Genomic DNA, 16,140 nt, shown 5'->3' with positions numbered 1-16,140 from the left:
CATGTGCTTTGTTTAGCTTGTAGCGAAATTTTGTACAAAGTGTTCTGACATTTGCCCTTAGGCTGTATGGATTTTAACAATTGTTCTTATTGTTTCCTTCCATTTTAACTTCACAAATGCATTAGGAAATAAACAGATGCATCAGAATTCATACAGTCTGCTGCATTAGGAAATAATACAAAGAAATTTTTTTTGTACGACTCCACCATCTATATTCACTTCATTTTATTGAATACAATCTTTAATTTTCTGCTACATGATACTTTTTCTAGGTGACCATAAAGTTTATGTACTTAATATTGTTATCATAAACTGCATCATCGATCTAAGAATACTCTCTTTTTCCATTTCCCCGCGATGAGTAAGAGGTAAAACACAGTTTATCAGTCTTGAACAAGCATTCCATAAACTGTAAGCATCTACTAAACATAGATTAAACAATAAAACTTACTAAGTATTTATGGTCTGATGTTACATTTTGTTTCTTTTCTACTCTACTGTCAATGAATTGCATATTACAGTATGTTTTAAAGCAAACTAATGAAGCACCAGATTTGATTTTAGTTCTATTTCAGGAAAATCATCAATAAACAAAATAAATTGAAACAAGTACCAAAGAACGCGATACATGCTAGCAAATCATTCATACCAAAATACATACACATACAGATAACATAATATTCATGTAGGATCATCAAGAGTTACATAAAAATACAGATCTTTATAAAACAAATTGAATCTCAATATCATTTTTTGATAAGTTAATATAGTATTCATGTAGGATCATCAAGAGTTACAGAGTTTGCAAAAAGGACAGCCATTGTAATGCACCTTGGCCTATTGGTGTTAGTTACTATGGTTGGTATTCGTGAGCCCATCAGCTCGTGAGAAGATTCACAAAAATAGCGTTGCTCATATCATGAACAATATTGAGACAACTAGGAAGCTTCTGCATTCTGTTAGAAATCCGCATAACAAATACATATAAGTTATCCGTGAATCAATGTATGATTTTAGGATAGAAGGCAGGCGTGGAATAACTAATACATGAATAATTAGTGTCGGCATAAAATAATACATAAATTCACTTGCATTACTAATACTTGCATAGCTATAACCAGCTATGTACCAAACGACGAGCAAACAAAACAATACTAATCGAGCTTTAGGATTAATATCCAGCTCATTTGCCATGTCAGCAAGTACTCGAAGTTAGATCGGTACAACTCATTATAATATCAAAATAGTTTTGTTAGTTAGAGTTTATGGCGGTAAAATGCAATTTGTAGTGAACAGTTAGTTTTTTCTCTTTTTATATAAAGGTTGGCAAACAACTTTTCCACGTGAATGTTTAGTTGAAACTGGTTTTCTTTGTGAAGAAATGGACACTAACTGATTTTTTTGAAACTATATTTCAAAATTATATTTTTTTAAAAACGACACACTTTCATTAATTATTTTTCAATACACAAAAACTATAAAAAGGAATTATAATTTTAAAAAAATAATCACTCTATATAAGCAAGTCCTTCCCGCTCAACTTGTAGTTTCATTTCAACTTAGCTCTTAATTTCATTGTGTTTGATTTCTCTCTGCTTTCTGGGAAAATGAATCCTTCAGGTTCTTCTTCTCTTTCAAAAATCTTGAATTTCTTGAATCATTTTGAAAGTTTACATTCATATCTTTTTCTAATTTGTTTGTAAAATTTGATAATTGTTCATGTATCTGAAACTGCATTCAACTCAGACCAAAGAAATTATCATCGATTGAAGAAAAGGACAAATAAGAGGAAACATGATCGAAAGAGGAAACAGAAGGAAAGAGGAAATATTTTGATATGGGAGTTAGTGGAACAAACAATGGATGAATTCCTTCTTAAGAAATATTCAGATGATCTAGACTTGGGTAATCAGAACGCGGAATCGCTTTCTGAAACTGTTGAGCCACCATCAAATTTCATCTTGCCATTATTGAGGTACCAAAAGGAGTGGTTAGCTTGGTCATTAAACCAAGAAAACTCTCAAATCAAAGGGGGTATTCTTGCTGATGAAACGGGAATGGGGAAGACTATTCAAGCCATTGCTCTCGTGCTTGCTCAACGCGAATTACAAAAAGATTCATTGTCATCTTCACCTGAGCAACTCCTCCCAGTAGTAAAAGGAACTCTTGTTGTATGTCCTGTGATTGCAGCAATGCAATGGTTTCGCGAGATTGAACGTTGCACCACTAGAGGAAGCAATAAAACTTTTGTTTATCATGGTGCCAAAATGGAGAAATGTATGAACAAACTGGAGGAATATGATTTTGTCATTACTACGTACCCCACTATCGAGGCTGACTATATGCCCAAACTGTCAAAGAAGGGCGGCAAGAACTCAAAAAAGCGCAGCAGGAACTCAAAACCTGCTGATGATGATGTGTCCAGGTTGAAGTCAGTTCTGCATTCGGTGAAGTGGAATCGTATAATATTGGATGAGGCAAGTCATATGTTATGTTGTTGTATTCTTCAATTGGCGTTCTCTATCTGTACATCGTGTTCTTTTTCTGCTTATGCAATTTTTTTTGTATAAATACCAGTTCTTCACATTGATCATGTGATTGGAGTCGTAAATATGGAGATTAGTATGGTGATTATGAAGAAACCTATACCGTTAACTGCTGAATAATATGCTATTAGACTGTGAAGAATCTTATAATGATTACGAAGAAACCTGTACTGTTAAATGCTGAATAATCTTTATTGGGAACACATGAACTCCTAAAGTTCGTATGACACAAGATATTTTATCTGCAATTTTCTTAACTGATTGAACTTCTGTGGCATAGGCTCATTATGTCCAATCTGTAGACAGCAACGCCACAAAAGTGGTTCTTGCTTTAGAATCTACATATAAATGGGCCTTAACTGGTGCACACCTGCAAATTGAAGTATTGTACTCATTAGTAAGTTAACTTCTGCAAGTTTAACTACATTTTCTTTACTTCCTATAGTTGTGAGGTTAATCAAATTTTTTACTTCTATACAGGTCCGTTTCTTAAGAGCTGATCCTTATGCTTATTACTTTTGCGAAGATTGTGATGGCAAAGGACTTGATTTTAGGTAGACATAAAGTTTATATATATTGTTATCCTTTTGCTTCTCAAACAATGTTACTTCTGAAATATCTTGTGTTGCCTGTTCGTTGATAAATTCGACAGATTCTCTAATCCAATGTGCCCCCACAATTGTGCTCGATACTTTCACTGGTGGAAAAAAGTAAGTTAACAATTAGTGATATACATGAGCTTCATCATCATATTGCTGATATAGTAAAGTTGAAGCATCTTCTTCTTTTTTTCTAGTATATTGAAATACCTGTAAAGCCGATATATGATGAGGAGGATAGAGATGCGATGGTGTTGTTGAATCACAGAATTCTGAAAAATATAATGCTAGAACGTACCAAAAAAGAAAGAGTTGCTGATCTTGCACTTCCAACAAAGACTGTAAGTTCTGTATTGCAGTAGTGCTGTGTGCTTAAATTTGAAAAGAATCTTCTTACTGGTTACCTTTTTGGGGTTTAGGTTAGAACGAGGAAAGTTTCTTTGGATACTGATGAATATAAAACCTACAAGTCATTGTTCCGTAGAAGTCGAGAACAATTCTATAGGTATACTATCTCTCTGACATTTCATTTTCAAACTCGACCATTTCATCCTTCAAGTCACCTTTACCTGTCTCTGATAAAAAATCTATTTTCATATTTGGTGCAGTGTCCATGCTGGAACTCTGATGAAAAACTATTTTCACATGTTTGCTATGATCGTACGCCTACGGCAGGTACCAAGACAATGCTTGTCATGTGTGGATCACTGGATAAAATACTTGTGTGGAGTTTCTCCGGATTAGACTGAAAATGACATTTTACTCCTTGGATATATAAACTGATAAGAGCAAAGGCTTCCCTTTCTTTACACCAACTCCTCCCGTCATGGGGCTGTTTTCCTCCGACGTTGGTTCTCTTGACCTGTCCCTACTAGTTGTCACAAATTTGGACTAGTGGAAGACGTAACAGACGACTGCTAATGGCTAGTAAACATAGTTATTTCCTCAAATTATTTCTTCATGTCAAAGCTACTATTTTGTGCTAGTCATTTTTTCGTGAACTTAATTTTGAAGTGACTGCTTTTAGTTTTCTTGTCCTATTCTATGAACTCAAATACAGACACTGACTTTTCTTTGCTTTTGTCTGAACTTGCCTCGCATAAATGTGTTTGTTTTACTACGGTTCATTAACAAAATTTGGCCATTGTCTTTCTTTAATTGACAGGTAGTTGATCATCCTTACCTTGTAGCTTGTGGCAATAAAGAGGCTGGAGATGTTGAACAAGCATGTGACTTATGTCAGGATGCAGTGGAAGATCCAGTAGTGAGTTTGTGCACCTCTACCCACTGCCCACAGCTGAAGTTTAATTTGATAGCTCTCTCCTTTCAATTTCTCATTGTCAGCCTATCTATTGTATGTTGAACCTTCAAATGCCATTTACTTGTGTTGAACAGTTTTAAATACTTCTAGTATAAAGTCTTTATCTTTTCTGAACTGTTCATCTCTTTTGATTGTTTCAGGTTACATCTTGCAGCCACGTATTTTGCAAGGCATGTTTGATAGATTTTGCTGAAAGTACGGAGAGGATGGCATGCCCTTCATGTACCGAACCCCTTACATTTGAGTTCACTGTGAATAATGATAAGGGAGATTCTAATTCTGAACCTACTGGCAAAGGGTTTAGCTCCTCAAGTATATCGAAAAAAAATCAGCTAAATGAATTCAAGACAAGCACTAAATTAGAAGCTTTGGTATGCAATTGCACTCTACATTATAATCATATTCTCCTCAGTTTTGTTTTTCTTGTATTGCTATATATCTCTATTTTATAGTACGAAACTCCATCTTGAGTTTCGAATTGAGGGGGTCTGCTAATTACATGCTTGATGCTCATTTTTTACTTTTATTGAATGTAGAAGGAAGAAATTAGCATCATGGTTGAAAGGGACGGTTCTGCAAAAGGAGTAGTTTTTAGCCAGTTCACATCTTTTTTGGATCTGATACAACGTTCTCTTAATGTAAGACATAATGGTACTTTCTCCCTTCTTACTTTCCCTTTCAGACTAACAATTAAGGGAACTTGCATTGTCTGTATTCAGCTGTCGGGCATCAATTGTCTATTACTGCAAGAGATGCTGCAGTTGACAAATTCACTAAGGATTCAGATTGCAATACTGCTTATGAGCTTGAAAGATGGAGGCATTGCCCTTGATGTTAAAGTTGTATCACATGTAAGGATTCATTTTCTTACAATTATGACTTGTATTTATCTGTTGAATAAGCACATGATACGTGTCATGTTAGGTGGCTCATCTCTTCATCTTTGCTAGGTTTTCATAATGGATACTTGGTGGAATCCTGCGGTGGAGCAGCAAGCCCAAGATAGAATCCGTCGAATAGGGCAACATAAACCAGTCAAGTATGTTCCATATTTCGTGCACTTTGGAGCCATTGAATGGAGCTTAGCTTATTGTTGTTTTCAAATTTGCAGGATTGTGAGATTTATGACTAAGAATACAATTGAAGAGAAAATCTTAGAGTTACAAGAGGAGAAGAAATTACGTTTTGAAGGGCAAGTGTCTTTTTCTTACAGTCGTCTAGATATATAGTTACATATGGTTGTGACAGAAAGATACTGAACTTGCAAGTTTCCGATTGCAGGACAGTTGGTGGTTCTTCAAAGGCCTTAGGAAAGCTAAAAGGGAAGGACTTGAAATCCGTGCTTAATTGTCACTTTTGAGTTTCGATATGTTCTCTCTCTTCAGTTTGACAAACTAATTTTGTACAAAGAGTTGTGACATTTACCCTTGGGCTGTATGGATTTCGATCTGTCGAAAGAGTTAATTTTCTGTTGCTTCTGCATCACCTTCAACAGTCATTAGCTTCATCAATTAATAGTTAAATTGTTTCCTTTTCATTTAACTTCAATAAACTTCACCTAAACAGGTTCCAAGTTTCTGCTTGGATAGACTTGTTAGTGTCAGCAATACCAATTACTTTAACAAAAGTTGAAAGAGGAGGATTAGGTAGATATCCTTTCACAGGTAGATGTTTTTCATCTGTGGAATTTTCAATGACTTTATCACCGTCAGATTTCTTAAATTGTGCAAGCCTCTTTCCGACATGCTCCTTGGAAACTCAGCATTGACAAAGACTGCAGGATTTAAGGTGTTCATCAGTATTCAGTAGCATCTCTTAAAGACAACAACTTCTTACATGTACTAGCGAAGAAATACTATAATTTTACATAAAAATAGAGAAGTTTATAAAACAAATTGAATCTTGAGGATCTTTCCATAAGTTGGTGAGTTTTCAATAGTACTGATTAGATTAGCATCCATGTAGATGGATTGGATAAATTATTGAAGTTGGAGCAGCACATATGAGTATGGATTTGAAAGCCACAAACTACTTAATCCGCATGCTTCATATACACAAACTACTTGTACCATGTAGATAACTACGCTTCGTCAGTAGACCTTGGTAACTACATTCAAATATTCTTGGAAATAGTTCCCATTTGGACCACTTGTGCTTTCTGATGTGATAGTTCCAAGACTTCTTTCATCCATCCGTTTTGGCACAGCTTTCCTGCTTCGCGCACATTCATCTGCAAATGATTTTTGGAAGCTACTTGTCAGCACACTCAAAGTTGTGAATTCATTTCATAATAAAACTAGATATTCTGGTGCAAAAGATTTGTCACTCACATCACCTCTACAAAGATTAGAACTATACAGATTACAAAGTTCTTTGCAAAACTCTTTCTGACCACAAGAATATAATCCAGTTCTATTACAAACAGGGGAAATATGTGTTGTCTGTATGCAGTTCTGTTCTCAAATACCATGTTCCCATTTTGCACTGCAAAAATAATCCAAATCCAAAAGGCTGAAACCTGTTAAAATTACTTAAACGTAATCCAGCTATAGAGGTCATGTTAGGGATGCGTTGGAAGTCATTAATTTAAATATTTAATTATATTTTTAGTTGCTTTATTTATTATTCTAGAATAAGGTTTAGTTTCAGAGTTTCATAAGGATTAGGTTAAGTTATAGTTATTAGTTTGGAATAGGATTTAGGTCTCCTACTCTCATAAGAATTAGACTTCCTATTGATGTAATAAGACTCCTATTTAAAGGGGCTTTTGATGAATAAATTAGTAAGTCATAATTCAGCAAAAAGCAGGAGATTAGAGTTCTCTCTTCCATTGAACTCTAAGGTTTCAGTGTCGCTGAAGAGATCAGAGTTCTCTTTTAATGAATTCTAAGGTTTCAGCCTCCCTTTAACGAGCTGATTTATATATCGCCTTGTGAATCGATCCTTCCCTAAAGATTCATAACAGGTTAGCACTACTTTATCAAGATCTATGTCAACGAGAACCAACATACAGTAGGATAAGAAAGATCATACATTCTTAATTTGAAAGGATCACATCACATCTAACCATGAAGGGGCGCAAACAGTTTTGAGAGGAAAGGGTTTCTAAGTAACATTTGGTATTATACTCTAGGACTGAATATTTTTCAAGAAATTAGAAAAATCATGAGCCTTTAACTCTACTACAATTAGTATTCTGTAATTATCTGATGTAATAGCCAAGTTGACAAAAAGACTTTGTTGCTTATTTTCACCTTCACGAGGGATAACAAACCTCGATTCCACCTCGTACTCCAGCTTCCTCCACCATCTCTGATGTCAAATGTTTCATCTTTTACCCAAATCCCTACCATAAAAAGAGAAATTTTTATTTAAAAGTAAAAACAGAGATTTCCCCAAATGTAACTATTAGTAAGTTCGTAGCCATGGATCAGCGGCTACCTAGCAAGTTGCCAGATGTCACAGAATCTCGACCAGCTGTCACTTCAGCCCCAGCACCCGGACCATGCATCCGATCCTGAGAGTTGTGCAAATGGGTGTTCCTTACTGTATCTTTGCAGCTCGACAGTCCCTTTTCTGTTGGCAGCGTCCACGACTCCAACGTATCTCAAGACCTTCATATACATCGATTTTTTCAGATAAAGATTGAAAAACATATTATAATACATGCTTGTGAACTACTCAATCTTGTGGCATAGTATAACATGCAAGGGCTGCTGCTGACTATATTTAATCACACAACGATGCTTCGTGTGACCTTATCCAACATTACATACTTGAGAAATTAGCAACTTCAAAATTTCCAGAGACTTCTTTCCCTCTCTCACTCACTTGCTCCCTCAAAGGTCAGATCAAATCATTAGTCAATGATGAAGCACAGAGCTCTACATAATATTATTATATGGTACTTCTGCTATTAAAATTCTACTGAAACAAATTCCCAATGCAGGAACTTTTAGTAGAAAAATATTTAATGCTTTTATTTCTTACAGTTGTTTATTCTATAAAATGTTGCTTTATTCCCTCTATCCTAAATTGAAACTACATGTTTAACTTGGTACAAATATGAAAATGGATCCTGCTAAAGAGAAGTGTATTGCTCAAGTTAGAGAGCATGATACCTTTCAACAAGAAAATGTTTTAGTGCAGAAGTGTTAAACTGAGTCGTCCCACCATTCGACAAAGAGCTTCTGATTTTTCCTCAAACTCTTGCCCTTGCTTAACCAACATATGCCTGAAAACCCCACCAAAATCTTACTTCTTAGAGGAAAACTAGCTCCGTAACTAATCAACACATGGCTAAATTAAGCACTCACCCTTAATGGTTCCAGCACAAAACGAATATGATATTTACTGTAATTATTTAGGAGACAGCCTAGTCCTTCACATCGGAACTGTTAGTAAAGCAATCAAGTTAAAATTCTTGACTTGTGAGTACTTCAAGGTAAGAACAGAGTTAAGATAGCATGATTCCAGGATCTGACTTGAGTATCGAAAGATTAAACTTGTTCACATCCTTTAACCAACCATGGTTAATCATGGTTCATAACAAACAGAGACAGAATGGAGAATCAATTGACAAAAAGAGAGAGAACACAATTTCACAACCAGCTAGAAAAAGAAAACAAGTCATGTGGTATATTACCAATATTTAAGAGAAATTCCTGGGTTTGCACGAAAGAGCTGCAAAGTTTCTGAAGAGACTGGTGACTCTCCCACGAATATTAGAATGTCTCTTACAAGAGGAGCAGCTGGCTTCATTGCTCATGGAGTTCTCTGTTGGTTTATCATTATTTTTCCTTATTTGTAACAAGGCTTCGAGGTCTGGTTCATCTTTATACAACAAACGACATCCATACTCCTTCATTTTTCCAGAGAAAGATAATCTAACAATTCCATAGTCATTTGGTGTTTTTCCATTTGCCTTAGATGGATCCCATAATCTAGCAAGAGGTACCAAGAAAAAATGAATCTTAGGTTCTGTAATCCATTTTGAATGGTGGGATGATTTCACTTCCAGGGTCATCCACGATATGCCATCATCACACAAGGGAATCAATTGAGCTGTGGTTTCAGTTAAGCAGCCAGAGTAACATACAGCAAATCCCACAAAGTTATTTGATACATACCAATTCTTAGGCAAATTGACTGAAACACTTTTATCCATTCCCTGATGGTGGAACCATCTTGGGATCTTCTTCCCAGGATGCTCAATGGTAAACACTCTTAGTGACGAGGAATCTGAACCAGAGATGTCATGCTGCAAGGAAATGATACTCTGAGACAAGGAATCAGGAAATGAAATATACACCGAATTTAGATCCCTCATCACACTGTCTAGCATGTGAATCTCTGACTCCACTTGCATGCTTCCGATGATTTCTGGAAAATTTTCTAAACTAGAACACCCACACATACCCATATATTCAAGGGAATCAATGCACAGAACTGGAAACATCTTAAGCCTTTTACAATTAGTCAATTTTAATGTACAAAGCTTTTTGAGAAATCCCACGGAATGATCAACCTCTTCAAGATTCATACAATTTGACAGATTCAAAGTCTCCAAGTTTGGCATCCCCGTGAAATCTGGCAACTCTTTGAGCCTCTTGCACTGTGATAAGTCCAAGGATAGAAGAGCACCAAGTTGGGTTATGCTTCGAGGCAAATGCTCAAAATTATTTTCACAGAGATACAACTCTTTCAAAGAGGATAAGCATCCAATGTCTTCCGGAAGTCCTCCATCTATTAGATTGCAGTGATTGAGATTCAAATGTTCCAATGAGTGTAACCCTTCATTCACTTGAGGGAACACAAAGCACACTCCATCTTTTGATTTATATTTTTTAAAACTTAAGAATTTAAGCTTGTTCAAGTGGACAATGGAAGGAGGAGGTCGTGAAATTAGAGTCCATGTGGCATCAAGCCACTCCAAGTTTTCTAAATCACCTATCTCTTCTGGCAAGCTTTCAAGTTTTGGGCAGTACGATACATTTAACTTCACCAAACCCTTCAACTTACAAATGTTGCTTGGAAAAGCTTCAAGGTTTATCATATAACTCAAATTTAGCTCTGTAAGACATGCTTGTTGTTGAATAATAGATGGTGGTATTTCCCTTATCCCAGAGGGTCTCATGTAAATCTCTAACTCCGGCTTCATTCTTCCGAGCATTTCTGGAAACTTCTCTAAACTAGAGCAATCTCGTAGATCCAGATATTCAAGACATTCCACGTTAACACATGGAAACCTCTGAAGTCTTTCACAATCACTCAAATCTAACTGAATAAGTTTTCTAGAACATCCCAGGGAATCATGAACCTCTTCAAGATTACTACAAGATCTGAGATACAAATACTCCAAATTTGGCATCCTGGTGAAATCTGGCAACTCTTTGAGTCTCTTGCAATTTTTTATGTTCAAAGATTGAAGCGCACCAAGATGGGCAATGCTTCGAGGCAAATGCACAAAATTATTTCCATTGAGATACAACTTTTTCAAAGAGGATAAGCATCCAATGTCTTCCGGAAGTCCTCCATCTATTAAATTGCAGTAACCAAGATCCAGATATTCCAATGAGCATAACCCTTCTGCCACCGGAGGGAACACAAAGTACACTTCATCTTCTAAGCCTTCTGAATACCCTATTTCTTCAATATCTTTTCCAAACTTTAAGGATTTAAGTTTGTTCAAGCACATGATGGAAGACGGAGGTCGTGAAATTAGAGTTTGTTGGGCATCAAGCATCTTCAAGTTTTCTATATCTCCTACCTCCTCTGGCAAGCTTTCAAGTTGTTTACAACCCCACAAATATAGATCCACCAAGCTTTTCAACATTCCGATGCCTCTTGGAAGAGCTACGAGGTCTTCTAAACGACTTAAATCTAGCTTGGTAATATGAGTCTGGTACAGAATAGATGCTGGTAGTTCCCTTATCCCAGTGCTTCTCACCGAAATCTCTAACTCCAGGTTACTTCTTCCTAGGAGCTCTGGAAATTTCTCTAAACTAGAGCAATATTGTAGAGTCAGATATTCAAGAGATTCCAAGTTAACACATGGAAACCTCTTAAGGCGGCCACAATCACTCAAATCTAACCAAATGAGTTTTCTAGAACATCCCAGGGAATCATGAACCTCTTTAAGATTACTACAAGATCCCGTGAAATCTGGTGTTCGTGTCAAGCTTTTGAGTCCCTGAGATCTAGCTTTTGTAGGGACCGCAAATACTGTTCAGAATGAGATAGAAAAACAAGAACAGCTAGGTAAAAGAATTATCATAAAAATTCGAGAAAAAGCCCAAAGTCATCCCTTATCTTTATCATTAAATTTAAAATCATCCATTTTCTTTCACATGATGCATTAATAGGCACAACTTCAGGGATTGAAATTTGTTGATATTTGTTTTTTAGTGATTCGGTTCTCTATATGTTGGGATTGTGCACAAAGCTCTTCTCCAATTATTCGGTACCTATTTGAAATTTGAAATTTTATAAGTTTTGGGGATAAATTTGTTGCAGTGCCACCGATAATCACTATTGATAACCATTAGTTGTTGGAGCCACAATTTAGAAGAATGTGATGTAAACATTCCATCAGAATGAATGGAGAATTTTTTCACGTGAATGTCATGTGCACAGGAGCTGAGCTTTTAAATTAACAAGATGGAGAACTATTAGAGCTCCATGTGAAAGAAAAGAGATGGCTTTGAATCTAATGCCAATGATAAGGGATGATTTTGGGCTTTTTCTAAAAAAAATAAAAATATATATATATATATGGTGTGCATTCCGGCCAACCAGAATTGACTTATTTGTTATCATCTACAAACAGTCACGTTTGTGGGATAATTAAGATAACATAAAGTTTAGGCGTGTACCGAATAAAACGTGCCATGTTTAGGAGGGTTTAAGGTATGCTGCCTAAACAAGAATATTGTTAAACTTATTTAGAAAGGATTGAAACAAATTGTAGCTAAAGAAAAAAAAAATGTTAGTACCTTTGTTTCGGTCCATAAATGACGCAGTGAACTGAACCTTAGTTGAAGATAAACAAGCTTTTTGGGTTCAAATTTAGCTGGCAATGACTCCCAAGGATAATGATTCCAGGAAAGCCAACGCAAGTTGTTAGAAAGGTACTCAATGGAGCCATCATGGCAATTGATGCATGTGAATGCATGCTCCTGACATATGTATAAAATCCTAAGGTTTTTTATACTATTCATGGCCTCTTTGCTAAAGCATATTTCTTGACGATAACGAAACCAGATTGCTTCCGTTGCCTTGGTTCCCTGATAAAAAAGATCATTAGTTTACTTTGAGCAATTAATAATGTAGTTCTATTTTCTATTATTACATTTTCTGAAAAGTTCTTTAGACTCAAGTCTAAAAGCTTTTCATGCAATGCAATGTTAGAATGGAACTGTTATTGAAACATAGTTTCTTTAAAATGAAAAACAATCAATGGTAAAGTGAATTCCTGGTTGAGTTATTACATACAAAATATCACACAAATTTCAAGTTAATCCAAGGAATGAAATTGGATTAAACAGATAAAGTGCCTGTATTCTAGACTAGTTCATGGCTTAATAACATAAGAAAAACGAATTAGGCAGCATTAGGAAATTAATGCTACTTTTGCTTCTCCTTCTAAAGTAAACAACTAAAATGACTTAAGCAGAGCATATGAAGTAAGAGAAATGGATAATTGAAAATTGGGAATCAACCTTATATGTATTTGGAATATGAAAAATCAAAAATTGAATAGTATTGCATTGTTTAGCCTACTTACCGTATTATTGACCATCACTTCTTCAAAATCTTCAGCTAGCCATAATCTGCTACGTTCGCCCGGATCCTTTTGCATTTTCACTACATATTTACCCATATCTTGTATTAAGTCATGCATTTGAATTTTATTATGGCTAGAGATGAACACGAGAGATTTGTCAATAAGGACGCTCAATCCATATTCAGCTGGAAAATCACAACTCTCAAGGATTTGCATGACTTCTTTTTTTTCATTTCCTCGGAAGAAACATGCTATATCTAGAAATATATCTTGCTCTTCACGCTCCAACCCATCATAACTTATTTTGAGGTTTTCAATAATTTCTGAACCAGGGTTTTTCTTCATTCGGTCTAGAGCACTTCTCCACACAATTATACCCTTCCCGTGTAATGAAGAACCCCACACTTTCAACGCTAAAGGATGGCCTTTAGCATGACTTACTATCTTCAACATTAGATCCTTAAAACACTCATCAGGAACTTCTTTCATGAAAGCATATTGATTGAACAGTTTAATAGCATCACAGTCAAGTAGTGTTTCCACTTCATGTACTACACCCTTCCTTATCAAACGCTTGTCTCTAGTGGTTGCAATAATCCTACTGCCATTGCCAAACCAATCAAGATCCCCTGCTAGGTAATCCAACTGGTCTATGTGATTTAAGTCATCAAGCACAATTAAAACCTTCTTAAACCGAAGTCTACGAGCCAGCAGGTGCTTCCCCTCCTCCTTATTGTTCACACAATTTTCTTTTTCCCCTAACAGTTTAGAGAGAAGGATATTTTGCAGAGAGTGCATTCTATGTTTGTTTTCTTTGATATCCTCAAGGAAACAACCATCTTTAAATTTGGACGAGAGGTTATAAAAAATAGTCTTTGCTATTGTCGTTTTACCGACTCCCCCCATTCCCCAGATCCACACAATCCGAACATCATTGATTTCCATCTTTAGTAGGGATTCTACTTTCTCTAATTGAGCATCTATTCCCACAACTTTGTGCAAATAAGATACTGAACTCTTGCATTTGAACGAAATTTCATCAACAATACACTCAATATAGTCAGATTCAACCCTACAAAAAAAAATATTGCTAATATGTACATATAAAAATAGTCAAGAATAAGAAGTATTTCGCATTGTAGAGTCCATAATTATGATTGTAAGAATAAGGACTATGCTTGGAAACCAAACTCTTACAGATAGAAACATATATAATCAACCATCATTCTATTTTCAGAAAATGTGAATAAGTTAGTTATGATTTTGTTTATCATTTTTGAAGTACAGATTCTTTGTTCTATAGAAAAATATAATTATGTGTAGCTAGTCATCATAAATTATTCCGTTGATTTCAGTTTAACTCACCCATTACCGAATACATATCCTTTTAGATTTGCGGCAGCAGTTAGGGCAGTCCTCCATTCTTTCACCTTCTGCATCCCCTCACCATCATCCTTATACTTTGATTCATGTTCGGCAAATGCTTCAGCAAAGCTGTCACTTTGGTTTCGAACATGTGATGGTTCCACACCATAGAATACCGGCATGACTATTTTTTCATTTTCATCCTTGGTGCATTCCATGATCTTCACTAGTTCATCCAAGCACCACCTCGATGTAGCATAATTCCCTGAGAAAATGATGAGGGCAACTTGAGAGTCTTGGATAGCTTTCAAGAGTTCTTCTGGGATTGAATCGCCACGCTCTAGCCTTTTATCATCTTGAAAGGCAATTATTCCCTTCCTTGTCAAACGTTCATACAAGTAACCTATAATTGTTTTACGAGTATCTTCACCTCTAAAACTTAAGAACACATTGTACTTCCATCGAGGACAGCACCCAGAACAAGAAGAAGAAGTTGATGCCATGAATTCAGTTAAGTTTTTAAAATTTGAGAAGAAAAAGATCAAGTGTGTGGATTGTAAAAAGAGATGATATTTGGGACAAAGTTATATGAAGTCTACTCTATTCAATTATTGCTATTGGAACAGTCTATTGGTAACTATAAAATTAAATGTGTTAGGTACATAGAAGTAGGTAGTAAGGGTCTTTGAACCAAAACTTACAAATAAAACTTCAAATAAGAAAAAGCTTCTATGAAGATGGATTGAATATCCCCAAATTAAATGAGAAAGAAACAAAAATTTGCTCCAAACACCAACTTAATGCACTTTGCCTGTCAAAAATTGATTAAAAGCAGACAACTTTACTTGAATGGAAGAGAATAATCAAATAAAGCACAGAGGAGGAAGGAGATGTTTGGGCTACCTCTTCTTTCTAGCTCTATGTTCATTTCCCCTAATCCCAACTCTCATAAAATAACCAAAAGGGCAGGGGCGGACCCACATGGTGTTCTCAGCATGCTCGAACCCCCATTAACTTGTCTCGGAATATATATATCTATGTTGAAATTAAGAGGTATTTGTATAAAATTAACATAGAGCACCCAATGAATAAATGATTCGATTGGTCCATTGGCTTTTGGTGGGCGTTTAAGGCTCTTTTTGTGTTGCTGAACTTGAGTTCGAATCTCACTTTTAACATGTCTTTTTTATATTTTTGACTCAAACACCCACAACTTTAAAATCCTAAATCCGTCACTAAAATCCTAGATCCCCCATTGCAAAAGGATAGAGTTAAACAATGCACTGGCTATTCGGTACGGACACGCATAAACAAAATTGTTCGTATATCATTTGAAACCATTATATTAAATCATATTAGATTGAAGTTTATAGTTTTGTTTAGACATGTCATTTAAATTTTTAAGGGAAAATTACGCGGTTAAGTAAACTTATACTACTTAATTACTCATCATAAATATAGTTTGTTATAATTATCACTCAGGACTAACATTATACATTAATTACGTGGGCTGACTTCGAGTTT

The 16,140-nt window shown here is 35.6% G+C and overlaps 1 protein-coding gene and 1 pseudogene across 1 annotated transcript; one reads left to right on the top strand and one right to left on the bottom strand.

Annotated features, from left to right (window-relative positions):
* Window positions 1-1,607: 1,607 nt before the first annotated feature.
* LOC102596016 (ATP-dependent helicase rhp16-like) lies at window positions 1,608-6,240 on the top strand (annotated as a pseudogene).
* Window positions 6,241-6,308: 68 nt separating this feature from the next.
* Window positions 6,309-15,590, bottom strand: LOC102583222 (TMV resistance protein N-like). The gene is made up of 8 exons (XM_006353695.2): window positions 14,617-15,590; window positions 13,252-14,323; window positions 12,461-12,751; window positions 11,649-11,690; window positions 9,112-10,866; window positions 7,908-8,080; window positions 7,721-7,812; window positions 6,309-6,696 (listed from the first exon to the last, which is right to left on the bottom strand). Exons 1-5 carry the CDS (start codon window positions 15,117-15,119, stop codon window positions 9,118-9,120), a joined length of 3,657 nt encoding a protein of 1,218 aa, XP_006353757.1. The 5' UTR covers window positions 15,120-15,590; the 3' UTR covers window positions 6,309-6,696; window positions 7,721-7,812; window positions 7,908-8,080; window positions 9,112-9,117.
* Window positions 15,591-16,140: the final 550 nt, after the last annotated feature.

Source organism: Solanum tuberosum, unplaced genomic scaffold (assembly GCF_000226075.1).
Source record: "Solanum tuberosum cultivar DM 1-3 516 R44 unplaced genomic scaffold, SolTub_3.0 scf00157, whole genome shotgun sequence".
Classification (NCBI taxonomy): domain Eukaryota; kingdom Viridiplantae; phylum Streptophyta; class Magnoliopsida; order Solanales; family Solanaceae; genus Solanum; species Solanum tuberosum.
The sequence above is the reverse complement of the archived record's forward strand: the minus strand, read 5'-3'. Positions and strand labels throughout refer to the sequence as shown.